This window comes from Neofelis nebulosa, chromosome 6 (assembly GCF_028018385.1).
Source record: "Neofelis nebulosa isolate mNeoNeb1 chromosome 6, mNeoNeb1.pri, whole genome shotgun sequence".
Classification (NCBI taxonomy): Eukaryota; Metazoa; Chordata; class Mammalia; order Carnivora; family Felidae; genus Neofelis; species Neofelis nebulosa.
The window spans coordinates 48,150,066-48,164,563 of record NC_080787.1 but is presented as its reverse complement, the minus strand read 5'-3'; the positions used below and the strand labels follow the sequence as shown (position 1 = coordinate 48,164,563).

The following is a 14,498-nucleotide window of genomic DNA, read 5'->3' as shown; positions in this document are numbered from 1 at the left end:
GCTCGGAGCCCAGAGCCTGCTTGAGATGCTGTCTCTCCCTCTCTCTCTCTGCGCCTCCCCTACTCATGCTCTGTCTCTCAAAAATAAATAAATGTTAAAAAAAAATTAAAAATAAAAAAATAAACACATAATCGGAAGTCCCACATCATCCGGGCGCCTGCGTGGCTCAGTCAGTTAAGCAGCCAACTCTTGATTTAGGCTCAGGTCATGATCTCGTGGTGCATGTGATCAGGACAGAGCCCTGAAAGCATGGAGCCTGCTTGGGATTCTCTCTCTCCCTCTTTCTCTCTCTGCTCCTCCCCCACTCTCTCTCTTGCTCTCAAAAAAAAAAAAAAAAAAAGTCCCAAAACATCCAAAAACTAACATTGGAGTGGGGTTGGGACATTCATGAAATGCATTGATATTAAACAATTGATACTGTTATTTTAGAGAAGTAGTTCTTGAAGTATGCCCCCCCCCCCAAACCAGCAGCGTCAGCATCCCCTGGAACTTGTTAGAAATACAAATTCCTAGGGCCACCGCAACCAACCAGGGCGATCTGTGTTTCCACAAGCCCTTCAAGTGATTCTAATGTGTGGGAAAGTTTGAGAACCTCTGCTTTGGATCCCATAGAGCAGTAGTGAAAATCCTGGGATTTTTAAATGCTTTCCCCCATTTTACAAATGGGTACAGAGTTGTGTTCTGGTGTGTTACCAGGTGGGTGGACCTATTGTCACTTGGGAAATAGAAAGGAGAGAGCCAGCTGGGCAGAGATTCGGCAGGCAAGAATTTGGAGGCAGATGTTCTAGATAATTCTAGTACGTGGTTCCAGAATAAAGTCTATGCCTCTTCAGAACCACGCTGCGTCCGTTCGGGGAGGACTCTGAAAGGTCAGTTGCAGGCGCCTCTGGGAGACAGGGCACAGGGGTTAGGCCGTCCCCACGACAGATTTACACTGCTCGTCTTTACATTCTTTGGTAGTTTTAGATGCCAGGTCATTTTCAAAAACAAAATGTTAAAAGAGATATGCACAGTGGTAAGAAAGTGCTGCAACCTAAGCAAGGAGAAAAGAAAAATAACAATTGGAATAAATCAGGCAGCAACAACACAGGTGAAAACTGGAAAACTGAAGGAAGAGGAGTGAGTGGCCTAAAATTCAGACTCCCATGGAAGGCAGCCAGCCATGCCACCCCTGCCTGACCCCCAACACCACCCCCCCAACCCACACAGGTTTTGCCTTGAACAAGTCCCTGTATTTATGGTTCTGAGGGCCGAGGACAATATCGGCCTCTCGCAGAGGTAAGCTTTGGTTATGATTACTCTCTCCTCCAAATTTCAGTTGTGTTGAGGTTAGTCAGCCACTTAAACGAGTTTTACTGGTTAGTGGCTGACTGCCGGTCCAGAAACATGGTGTTGACAATGCAATTCACAAAGGTACTTTGGAGTTTGTGCCTTATTCTTCCAAAGAGCAATGAAGCCATTGTGAACGGCACTTGACCCTGCTTCTACAGAGGGTTTACATCCAGAATGATCCTGGGATGTGCACGGACTCAGACCAAGAAACACGAACTTATGCCATGTGCAATTCCACGGGAGAGCTCAGACATCATCCTGCTTTCCATAGTGTTGGTGGTATTTACCTAGAATATAAATATCCAGAAGGTCAAGTGACTGGGTGTTTGTTTTTAACTTATAGTTATATTTGGAGGCAGAGGAGAGGAACAGAACCAGAAAGAAAAAGAGCCGAACGAATGAGTTAGTATCGGGAACTTATTTTAAACCTTTATGAACTGCAAAGGGCACAGGGCAATGTTCAGAACATTTCCATTTATTTGGTGGTATATTAATCCTCAATATAATCAATGTTTGGTTAATTAGCAGGGTCACTTAACCAGAATGTTCCTTTAATCACTGCCGATAGATTTACGGTCAATTCCACATAACCACATTCTACTGGCAGTCTTACTAATCATTATTATTGACGACAATGATAATGAAGAGAGACATTGTTATTGTGTCTTTCCTGTGTTAAGCCCAGAGGGTTACACATATTTTGTCTTCATATATCCTGTGAGATAGGTACTATTATCTCCATTTTATAGGTGAGGAAATGGAAGCTGAGAGAGGGTAAATAATGTGCTCAAGAACACATAGTAAGTAACATAAATTTGTATGACTTCAGAGTCCGTTCACTACATTAAATATTCACAGAAGGCCTGGCTTCTTAATAGTTAAATGTGATATTTTAAAATCTTATTTAATTCAGGAGCCTAAAAAAAGAGATAAGAAATATTTAGATACCTTGATATTTTGACTGGAACATCATAGCTCCCCAAATTAATTTTACGGTGTTTTGGTCCCACATTTACAAGATGGAAAGGGTCTGGCCTGAGCCTGATGCCCATGTAAAAGAGGCCTCATACAGCTTATTCATCCAGCCCCTCTGATTCCCTCAACACGTGGAATTCATGAAGGACATAGAATAAGAAACACGGCTTACAGGGCATAAACTGCATGTGGTGTGAGCAAAGGACAGCCATAAAAAACACGCACAAAAATAGTAAATGTTGTGTTTTATTTCTACCCGTAAAATGACTTCATGCCATCGTTCTCCAGAATTTTACTGTGAAAACAGTGATAGGTACCATTCCCCCAGATCACCTCCCATGATAGCTCTTGCTGCTACTGTTTCCCAGACAAGGGAGCTGCGGCTCAGAGAGGCTTAGTAAATTCCCTAGGGCCACACAGCTATGTGTGGCACAGAACCAAAATTCAAATCTGGACCTGTATGTCTAACAAGCTCTCCTTCTTACGGGCCTGTGGGTATTGAGTCTTAAAAAAAAAAAAAAATCTTAACAGACTATTGCAAGAAATTATTTTTTCCCTGTTTATAATTCATCGAAGACATAGGACAGAGCATTCAGTGGTGTGGGGTATTTGTTATCAGCAGGAAGCTGTTGATATTATTGAGTCAGTAGCAAAGAAGCTTGATGTTTAAATTAGCTGGGGTGGCTTTTTTAGCAGCAAACAAGCAATTTTCCACCAGACTCTTTGAAATATTGAAAAGAGCTTTGAAATTCCTGTTACTACCATTGAGGGTTCTTACTACCATTTCCATTACTACCATTGTGCAAAGATTCCGAACTGGAAGCCATGTCCCCGGTATCTGGCAGCTGGTAAGTCTCTGGGCCTCAGACACCAGCAATCCGGGCAAGGAATGAGGAGGATGTGTTGCCTCATTCCAGACGGCACCATGGACTCATGTGGTGGGGGCGTCTGGTGGGTAGCGTGAATTACATTCATTTGCTTTGACATCTTACTACCTTTTCTTTGGGTTTCCAGATGAAACTAAGTTCACCATCGTGCCAGAAATCATTTTTGAAGGGGACACGGTAACTCTGATGTGTGAAACTGAAGTTTTGTCCTCTAACGTGTCCTGGCACCATGTCGAAAGGCACTCCGACATCCAGAACAAAAGCAGATTCTCGGTTTACACCTTCGTGCTCAACAACATGACCTCAATATCGCGCCTCACTATTTACAACATCACTCAGGGGGACGCAGGTGGGATTTCATCCAATAACTGGTGCAGGGAAAGGAACAAAAAACTCATAAAGAAACAAGCCGTGGAATGTGTATATGGTGTTTTCCTCTCTGAAAAGAAGTCACCAGGCTCAACTTCTCAAAATTAAAAATGAATCCCATGGCGTATGCGTAAGCGAATATAGATAGCATTGGAGACAAAAACAGGTTTCCACATTCACCAAGGGCTTATGAGTTAGAAGAAAAGCTGACTTTTGTTTTTAATTTTCAAAACCTCTTAAAGAGCTTTGTTGAGACATACAATAAGCTGTACATACTCAAAACTTGTACAGTTTAACAGTTTAACAAGTTTTGACAATGTATAGACCTGTGAAACTACCACCCTCGTCAGGACCATCGCCCTCCATCACCCCCTGCCCAGTTTTCTTGCATTCTGTTGTAATCTCTCCTTCCCCCAAAACAACAGAAGCAGAAGTTTGAAACCTGACATTCTAGAATTTAATAACCCCGTTGTAACCCAGATGTGAATGGGGCAGTGGGGGCGGGCACCTCTTTTTCTCTGACTGAGAAGTTGGGTTGCAGACCCACGGGTCCTGTTCCATCTTTATTGATTCTGATTTTGCCGCAGAGTTAAATAGAATGCCCAAATCATCCACAGTCTTCTAACTCTCCTTGTTACCTCTTCCATCCCCACACATTTTTTTTTTCTTACCAGCAAAGACTGAAATTTCTGCTCCTTCCTTAGAACATCTCTCTACTCATTTAACTTGCGGCATCAGAAATGATCTGCATTGACTTTCTGCACTTCCTGAATGTGTCTTCAGGGTTGTTTAGAGCAAGTCTTGGATGCTTTTGCAAACGATGTTTGGCAAAATACTGTCATGACACACGAGACGAGGCTATCATTCTTCTAAGGAAATACATATACATGGCCATAAAAAAATGCATTTGTATATTTTATGCAGGTGAATATATTTGCAAGCTGACATTAGATATTTTTGAATATGAGTCCAGAAAAAAAATGGATGTTACACCCATCCGAATTTTGGCAACTGAAGAAATGAAGGTGACGTGTGATAACAATCCTGTATCTTTGAACTGCTGCAGCGAGATTAACGTTAATTGGAGCATGGTAGAATGGAAGCAGCAGGGGAAAATAAACATTCCAGGTAAGGATGTTAGATGCCCTTTTGCATATACACTTTTGCCTCTTGGCCAAGTAAAAATGGGAGAGGCACTGGGTAGAAGAGGAAATGTCAGACGGCTGTTTTTTCCCAAACTTCACACTGTGAAAAAGTACTAGGATTAATGCCAGCTCCAGTTTCGCTATTCTAGAACATTCCAAAAATATATGCATATAACTGTCATGCTTGGGTGGTAGACAAGATCCTGGCAGAGAACACCTGATGACTTTGGACCATAGTATCTCCCACTTGTAAAAAAGTCTGCCCCACCTTTTTCTCCTCTTCATCTTAGCAAAGAACTAAGGTTGAGGTCACTGGCTTTGCTTTGGAGCCTGACTTGGAATTTCTCTTTTCTGTGTCTCTTCTCCTGGTGTCTGTCCTTCTCATGCCTCCACCTCTGTATTCAGATCCTTCGGTATTACCTAATTCTCTCTCTCTCTCTCTCTCTCTTTTTAAAATCTCTCTGTGTAGACCTGTGTGTCTCTCAATTGTTCCATGTCAATTTCTGATCCCGCTTGTCTCTCAATTGTTCCAGGTCAATTTCTGATCCCCTACACAGACCCTGTTTTGTATAACACTTTATGATTAACCAGTTTTGAAAATCTGTTATCACTTTTAATCGTATTTAACCTTGATCACACACTTGACACTGGCTTTTTTGGCCTCCAATTTGCAAATAAGGAAATTGAGGTCTACAATGACTTATTCAAGTTTGTCACAATAGGAAAGAAAGAAAGAAAGAAAGAAAGAAAGAAAGAAAGAAAGAAAGAAAGAAAAGAAAGAAAGAAAGAAAGGGAAAGAAAGAAAGAAAGAAAGAAAGAAAGAAAGAAAGAAAGAAAGGAAGGAAGGAAAAGATTCACCTCAGGTCTGATTTCACAAGACCAGTGTTTGCCTTGGCAAAACTATTTTTCCCATGCCTGATGAGCCAGTGCTGGAGTCGGCTGATCTGGCAGAGTTTGTTCTGAAGCAGAAGATTGCTTGTTGTCTAGAAACTTCATGTAACAAGATCCAGTCCTTCCCTTAAGAAATGACAGTTTTATGTATTCCTTTTTAAACTAAAAAAAATCATTAAAGTAAAATGTGGTTTTACCCATCAGCGTGGCAAGGCTCTATTTTACAAAGCTTTTGCTACCAGACGATATTGTTATAAAAAAAAAGACAAAACGATGATGAATTTCCATGCACCTTTTCCTGAGCACATCTATTTGCAAAGCACATTTCACCTGCCCCATTTGTATTTCACTTTAAATACTCCCAAGAATGGGAAAGGCATCTGGTAACTGCTGAAAATGTTGACACATGATACATTTAGTCACTTCCTTGATTTTTCAGGAAGAGGAGGTGTAGGCAGGCACCCTGGAGGAGTTGCCAGATGGGAGAAAGACCTTGCAAAGTTCCCTTGGTACTGACTTCATAAGCTTTCAACTCTGAGAGGTGAAAAACCTTGCCCTCTGGCAGAGGAACCAGGAAGCCTGTAGTACAGATGCACAGGGACCTCTCTGTGGCCGCCACTGCTTCAGACATTCCTAATACCCAGTGCCGGTCCGACTGCAGAACAATGGCTTTCCTGCCACGGGGCTGGCCACCTGGGGACCTGTACCGTCTGTTCTCTGATGAACTTAGCCTCTGCCCTCAGCACCTTGCCTTCCTCCCCGTGCCCCGCTCCTGAAGTTCTCTCTCTCTTTCTCTCTCTCTGTCTCTCTCTCCAAATTCCACGAGGTCAGTCAGTACCCATCTGTCAAGGTCAGTAGGAAACAGGCAAGCAAAATAATTCACTGGAATGCAGGTGGGACTGAAAGTACTGCCTCACGTCAGAAACAGGTGCATTTCATTTTCAAAACCCAAGGGATAAGACAGCAAGACAGTGATCAGCCTGGTAGAATTTCTAGCGTTAAGAAGGTGGTCTTCGTAGAACGCGGAGGGCTTTTTGGAGCTTTTCAACTCATCAGGCAGCACCTGATGATATAAATGGTAACGGTACAGAGGTAAGAGCATCAGTACTGCTCCTGCCGCTGGTAATAGTAAAGGTACTCACAGTTATTATTATCAGTGCAGCGTCTAGTCTGCCTATATGGCCTGCATGGAAATGGATTGACAGGCTGGGGGAAGTGACGAGCAACAGACTTGGTAGCCTCACTGTGGCTCTTATGTGGTGTGATGACAAAAAACAACGGAGCCATGCGGCGCGTGGGTGGCTCAGTCGGTTGAGCGTCCAACCTCGGCTCAGTCATGATCTTGCCGCTTGTGAGTTCGAGCCCCGCGTCGGACTCTGGGCTGACAGCTCGGAGCCTGGAGCCCCCCTTCCGATTCTGTGTCTCCCTCTGTCTCTGCCCCTCCCCTGCTCACACTCTGTCTCTCCATCTCGCAAAAATAAATGAACATTAAAAAAAAAAAAAATGGGAGCCTTAATTCCCTCCTGGCTCACAAGTTACAGCCATTCCCAAATGAGTTCATAAACTTCTTCGTGGCCCTGCCTACCACATCCAGTGGCCCATCACCATGCGGAGTATTTAGAAAAAAACTGAATCTTTGTAAGAGGGTGCCAGCTCCCTCTTGGCTGACAGACATCGGATGACATTAGAGGGAACAGCTTTAAACTCCACAGTCCCCTTTCTTGTGTCTTTTCTTCTGATTGTTCTGCTGAAATGTTTAAGCATGTATTATTCTGTGTGCTTGTGTGCTGTCCCAAATGGATTTTATTTGGGGTTGTGTGTTTTGTTTGTGTTGTGTTGTTTTGTTTTGTTTTCGCACCCAAACAGGGCATCAGTGAGAGAGAAAGAAGGGAGGAGACTGGTTGTGCTTCTTCACTGAGTAGAAACCAGTCTCGTGGCTTTGGAGTCCCTTCATGACGTGCCCCTGGAGGTAGGCTGGCTTCAGGGTCTGAGGCAAGACCTATGTAGAGAAGCAGCTGGAAGTGGCAGATAGCATCATGGGTGGCTGTGCTCTCCGTTCCTCTGCACGTGGGGTCACCCCAGGTGTCTGTGAAAAAGACCAGCTGTCAGGGCTCTACCCTAGAGCAATCGTGCCAGGATCTCTGGGTTTGGGATCCAGAGAGTGGCATATTTTCTTGAATTTTGCAGGAACTTTTGTTGGGCATAGGGGAGTGAGGACCGTGTCTTTAGCCTAGTTCCTCATTTTGCACACGAGAAACGGAGGCTTTCTGTGCGCTGCCCCGTGTCTCCCCGAGAGTAGCAAGGGATGCCCCATGTCACCAGCTACTCTTTCTCCTCCTCCGTGTTTCTCTATGTGTTCCTACGGATGCCATGGACAAATCCGATTTTATTTTATTTTAATTTTATTTTATTTATTTTATAAATATTTTATTTATTTATTTTATTTATTTTATTTTATTTATTTTTATTTTATTTTATTTTTAATTTTTTTCATGTTTTTTAAATTTATTTTTTGAGACAGAGAGAGGCAGAGTGTGAGCAGGAGAGGGGCAGAGAGAGAGAGGGAGACACAGAATCCAAAGCAGGCTCCGGGCTCCGAGCTGTCAGCACAGAGCCCGACGTGGGGCTCAAACTCACAAACTGTGAGATCATGACCTGAGCCGAAGTCGGACGCTTAACTGACTGAGCCCCTCAAATCCGATTTTCAATAGTGATTCCTCTGCTTGTGGGAAAGCCCACAGAATTGAGTACAAGAAAAAGGGAGAACTTGAGCCAAGCCGTCTGTCCTGAAAAAATCCTCCTTATGACCCGTGCTCTCCAGGACGATGATAACCTACTCCCGAAAAGCTGCAATCCCGTCTCTGCCGCGTGCCCTCTTCCTGATGCCGGGCAAGTCGGGTCACCTCACTGATCGCACTTTCATCTCTTAAATAGTGATGACGCTACCCATTTTTACAAAACTTTGTGGATGTTTGGAGTATGTAAGACAGTTCTGAGATGTTTCAGAGGAATAAGCCAGAAGATGTTTACGACTGAGTGGGAGTGGAATGTGAGGAAATGCAAGTAATTAAAGATGGCTTTAAGACCTTTAATTCTGGGAGCTGCCAATGGCAAGAGAAGAAACAGAAAATGTGCAGGTTTTGTCCAGGAGAAGAAAGGTCAGCTCTTAACTGAACATGTTGAGTTGGTGGTATCTAAGATGTGAAATCGATGCTTGGGAATCTGTTTCTAGAGTTTCCAACAAGAGCGTTTCTCTTACAGATAGAGTCAGGAGCCATCCACATGTAGAATCTAAAATAAGAATCGTGGGCTTGCATAGATCTGAGGGTTGATGTGAAAGAACAGGAGGGAAAATTCAAGTCACAAGGGAGGGGGAAAAAGATAAAGGATGGAATGAGGTCCTGGGAGAGTTGGGAGAAGTGGGTTTTCAAGGGCCAAGTGGAGAGGTGAGCCTTAGAGCTGACGCTTGTGCCTCTGAGCTTGGAGCTAATCCAATCAAGTGGGGGAAAATGGAGATCGGTTTGGAGTTCGGAACATTTGGGGGACTGGGGATGAAAGCTGGTTATGTATTAATCAGAGTATTTCAAACATCAGTGGTCATCCAACCAAGGCTGGAAAAGATGCATTTATGCTGGAGCTTATCAGAAAGCTTATCGTTTTCCTTGGTTGTTGGAAGACTGGACAGTATTTGAAGAAGCCTGATGAGGATGTGGTGGTAGGCAGGGTTGGAGGAGAGGGATGGAAGGAGGGAGGGAGTTAGAGAGTCGTTAACAGGAAGTAAAGATGGAGAGAGAGAGAGAGAGAGAGAGAGAGAGAGAGAGAGAGAGAGAGCAAACCAGGGAGGGACAGAGAGAGAAGGAGACACGGAATCCGAAGCAGGTTCCGACCTGTCAGCTGGACACAGGGCTCGAACCCACAAACCATGAGATCGTGACCTGAGCTGAAGTCAAACGCTTAACCAACTGAGCCACCCAGGTGCCTCAGGCAGAGGAGGTATTTTGAAGGGGAAACAGCTGGTAACCCGAGAAAGCATGAAGTCGCAACTTCCACAGAAACATACAGACTCCTAAGAGGGTACACGTCATGATGAAACATTTCTCCAATGAGACAAATATCACAGGCTCCAGGCTTCTTTCTCCTTTCAATAATAATAGTCTCAATAATCTGACATCTTTTTTCCTTGCCGTTGAAATCATATCCAAACACCTTGCTTCTCTCTCTCTGCCCAGAGCAGTCTAGTGACTTTCTCAACACTACCCTGCTTGTAAGTGGTCACCACCGTAACAATCCTCCTTCTCCAAAAAGAAGAAAGCTGGCTTAAATAATAACTCCTCGGCACTGATTTGGCCTCTTTGCTCCTAAATCAAATAGTCGCCCAGCGATGATAGCAAAACAAACAAACAAACAAAATGCTTGTGTCGCTGCAGGAAACCCTGAAACAGACACAGATTCCGGCTGCAGCAGATACACCCTCAAGGCCGACGGGAGACAGTGTCCAAGCAGACTGGGTGGAATGAGGGTCACCTATGTGTGTGAGTTCATCAGCGAGCATGGAGCCAGAGGCAGTAAGAGCATAGAAGTGACATTCGCCTCTGTGGGTAAGGACTCCTTCACTAGGATCTTTGGCTTTGCACCTCAAGCCAAGGGCCATCAATCCCCTGGGAATATCGAGGAGCAATCAAGCAGGGCCTCCTCTGGTAGTGGGGCCGTGGTTGGGGTAAATCACTAATGGGAGACAGAAGAGGATTTCCCTGTCTACCATTTAAATGCAGATGAAGTCATGTTTTCACTCTTATGTGAAAGTGAAACTTGCGAAACTTAACAAAGACCATGGGGAAGGGAAGGGGAAAAAACAGTTTCAAACAGAGAGGGAGGGAGGCAAACCATAAGAGATTCTTAAATACAGAGAACAAACTGAGGGTTGATGGGGGGGCGGGTATGGGGAGAAGGGAAAATGGGTGATGGGCGTTGGGGAGGGCACCTCGTTGGGATGAGCACTGTGTGTCGTATGTAAGCGATGAGTCATGGGAATCTCCTCCCGAAACCAAGAGCACCCTGTATACACCATATGTTAGCTAACTTGACAATAAGTTATATTTAAAAAAAATAAAAACTAAATAAATTCAGATGGAGTCTTTAAAAGAAAGGAGGATGGGGCTGTGAAGACATGGCTGCAGGGAAGGCCAAGGCCTGCATCATGCTGATAAAGCAGGAAGTGAACTGGGAAATACAGTTTCAGGCTTGGATTAGTTCTGTTTAATCACTGAATTTCTAATGAGGGTAGCGCCCCTAATTTTCCCCTTTCCCCCCATAATTCTATCCTCCCTCCCTTCCAGTAGCCTGGCTCACTGCCTACCACCCTTCACCTGCTCTGGCATCCTTCTCTCCCACTCCACCTGTTCTAGAGAGGATGTTGCAGAAAGCTTTAAAAATCTGATACTTTGTGGTTATTTTACAGTTGTCATGAGTCGTTTTTAGTCTTTTGACTGAGTTAAGCCTCTTAAAAGTGTCATTTCTTCTCCCCATACAATAAAACATGATAACTTCACCCCTATCTGCAAAAAAAGGGGCGGTCAAACTTGTTTTTCCACCCATCTCACAAAACACACACACACACACACACACACACACACAAACCCAAAAAACTACTTAGGTCAATCATCAGACCCCTTTGAACAATTTGGAGAAAGGTTCATATGAACAATACTTACTAGTCTCATTCACATTTTCTGCTCTTATGACTTAGCATTTTTACAAAGATCAAGACTATGTTTATCTGAAAACATTACTGCCATGGATGAGTTCGGGGGTCTTTTGAGCAATGATTTGCAATTGTCTATAGTAGAAGCAGTCATACACGTCCAGTTTTGACTCTGAGTTGTATTGATTATGTGGGGTTCAGGCTGTCTTAGAAACGTATTTAGACTTCACAGAAAACCACTGGTCCGGTAGTTTGGACCTCACCTGAGAATCAAGAGGAACAGATTCATGGTTCCGTGGATCCATGGTTCCTACCTTTCCATTCTCAGAAACCACCAAACTGTAGAAAGGCATCTCTACCTGAGATCCCTACAGCCAATGAGGGCAGGGGGAGGGACACAGCAATCCATGCTTATGGAACTGAGGGACTGTACCTGAACGTTGGGATCCCAGCTTCTAAAGGGCACAGTGGGGAGCCCTGATTTCTTTTGATTGTGACCAAGAGTAAGATTTTACACTGGTTGAAAAAGCAAGCTGGCATCAGTGGGCTCAAGGCATGAAACTGTTCGCTTATAGAAGATCAAAGTGAATGGCATTTTGAAATGTCAATGACACGCTCAAAGAGGAGTGGAAAGAGAGAAGCAGGGGCAAACACAGTGGAATGTTCATGTAAGCTCTTACATTTGTTAAGGGTCTGGTTAACATTTTTGTTGAAGAATTCCTCATGAACACATGGGTTAAGTCAACACCCCTAAGTTTGCAACCTTTTGCCCTGCTGATCATCAGGAAATAATTCCAGCCACAATGGGAAAGTGCACGAGCTCCTAAGGCATGTGATGGAAATGAGTACAGTTCAGAGCACCACCGGGAACAGCCTAGAAACCAGTAAAGCCCAGGAACAGCAAGGTACCAGTCCCGCATTGACACAAGTAGAGTGAGGACGGCCCACACTTTCTGTCTCTGTCTGAAATTTCACTCGCGTGTCAATGTCACCAGCAAGACTAAACATTGTGCCTGTTGTTGGTTTTTCTTTTGTCTGTTTTGTTTGCATTCTTTCAGCCAACCTAACAATAACCCCGGACCCAATTTCTGTTTCTGAGGGGCAAAACTTTTCCATAAAGTGCATCAGCGATGTGAGTAACTATGATGAGGTATACTGGAACACTTCTGCTGGAATTAGAATATACCCAAAGTTTTATACCACGAAGAGGTATGCTGATGGAGCAGAGTCAGTACTCACAGTGAAGACCGTGACCCGGGAGTGGAATGGTGAGTGAAAGACCCTGGACCCCACTCTGCTGCCGGGACCCCCGGAAACACCCTATGAGAGGCCCCTGGAGGGCCTATGTCATCACATTTCATGCAAAAGCCCTTTAGGGGAAGATGTCACTATCTCCATTTTACAGATGTGGAAACTGAGGCTCAGAGAGATTCACAAATACACCTAGGCTTCTACATCTTAAGTTGCAGAGACAGGATTGGAACTCGTCTCCAATTCAAGAGCCTGTGCTCTTGCCATGAAGTTAAGAGGACTGCTTTTAAAAGTAGTTTCACCAGACTTTTAGAGTTTTTCACCCAATCATGATGTAAAAAAAAAAAAAAAAAAAATCTAGGTAAAGGATTTATATGCCTGGTTCCAAAGAAGGGAGCATTTTTATTTCCTATTTATCGCTACACATTATTCATGTTGGAAAGAAATGCAAATATTTGGAGGGGAAAAAAGAGAATTTGATAGAATGGTTGTAATAATAGCTGACATTTAATGAGTCCTTAGTATGTGATAGGCACAGTGCTAAGTATTTAAGTGGGTTAGTTCAATTAAAACAATAAACCTAGAGGATAGTGGTATTAGTGTCCCCATTTTAAAGATGAAGGAACTGAGGCCCAGTGAGTATAAGTAAAATACCCAAGGTTATACCTCTGATAAATGGCAGATCCAGGGTGAAACTGAGACTGTCTGGCTCCAGTGGCCAACTCTTTGTTGACCGCTCTACTCTGAAGCCTTTCATTAACCATAAAGTTAATCAGTCCAGGTCCTCCAAGTCCCAGGTCATCTCTATTTGTCCATATAAGGCCTGGGCAACATCGTAGAAAGAGCTAGTCATTGTTTGGCTGGCCTTGGTAGAATACAGTCAGGAAATGGGAGTATTTTTCTCTCACGCTGGACTTATATCTACTCTGTCCAACTGCTCGTTCCTACTGAGAAGCCGTAACTGAGAAGAAGCTATAGCTTTTCCAGTCACATAAACTATTTAGCAGTCCTATACTCAGGTACTAAAAAAAAAAATCTATTGTCGTCTGAACTGACTACACTTTTATTTTATGTTGAATTTAAGCTTCCCTTCCTCCCAACAGAAATTGAAAGGGGTTTGTTCTCGGTCTTTGTTCTAGCTTTTTTCCTCTGGCCAGTTGCTGCTCTGGCCACCCCAGAGTTGGGGCAAAGAGAGGGAATGTAAAGAAAATCAAAGGGTCTTACTGAGCTATAGGTACTGTTATAATCTTCCTGCACTGTCTTCATGGCACCTGTTCAGGTGGTGGTTCATCCTCTGATGGGCTCTGCCATAAAGTCCACTGGGAAAAGATCCTCTCCAGAAGCTCAACCCAAGTACTGTGCACAGTCTATTCTGCCTCACCAAGCACAGGGTCACAGGCTACTCCCGCTGTAGCCTTCCTTCTGTGCTCTGGCAAAGCCAGCCAGCCTCTCATCGTTAGACTTTTCTAGATAAGAGTCAGGCATCATACATCTAACTCCAGAGCCCACAGATGAAGCCCCCTCAAGAATTTTAGCCTACCCCTGCCCCTCCCACACTCTTTAGTGGCGTCATGGTGCCCTGGAACCTGAGGAAACCACTCACTCAGAGATGGGGAGAGGAGACATCACAACACCTCAGTACTCCATCTGGCTGACAACTTCCCTCAAAGAACACCCCATCTCAGCACACGCCAAAACTCCCATCTTTCCCCCTGGGTTAATAAAAGAACTTTGAGGGTAGGTATTGGGAAAGAACCTGGCTTCAAATGCAATTCCACAGCCAACAGGCTGTATAACTTTGGATAAGCCACTTAATTTTATTTGGAGTTTTATGTAGGCTATTGGTTGGTCCTTCAAATACATAGAGAACCCAGGAGGAGAGGTGATCAAACATTCCCTTGTCCAATGTCCAGAGGAAGGTATGATGTGCTCTTGCCCGTGCTTGAC

The 14,498-nt window shown here is 44.0% G+C and overlaps 1 protein-coding gene across 8 annotated transcripts in view; it reads left to right on the top strand.

The window, feature by feature from the left end:
* Window positions 1–14,498, top strand: part of ADGRF5 (adhesion G protein-coupled receptor F5) — a 98,550-nt gene that overhangs the window by 68,246 nt on the left and 15,806 nt on the right. For 6 of the 8 annotated variants that reach the window (XM_058734174.1, XM_058734175.1, XM_058734177.1 and 3 more), the window contains exons 9-13: window positions 3,322–3,543; window positions 4,488–4,691; window positions 10,027–10,197; window positions 12,086–12,205; window positions 12,359–12,568. In XM_058734174.1, coding sequence (XP_058590157.1) covers window positions 3,322–3,543; window positions 4,488–4,691; window positions 10,027–10,197; window positions 12,086–12,205; window positions 12,359–12,568 — 927 coding nt within the window. The remainder of the gene's footprint in view (window positions 1–3,321; window positions 3,544–4,487; window positions 4,692–10,026; window positions 10,198–12,085; window positions 12,206–12,358; window positions 12,569–14,498) is intronic. The other 2 variants (XM_058734181.1, XM_058734180.1) reach the window with 1 other exon arrangement.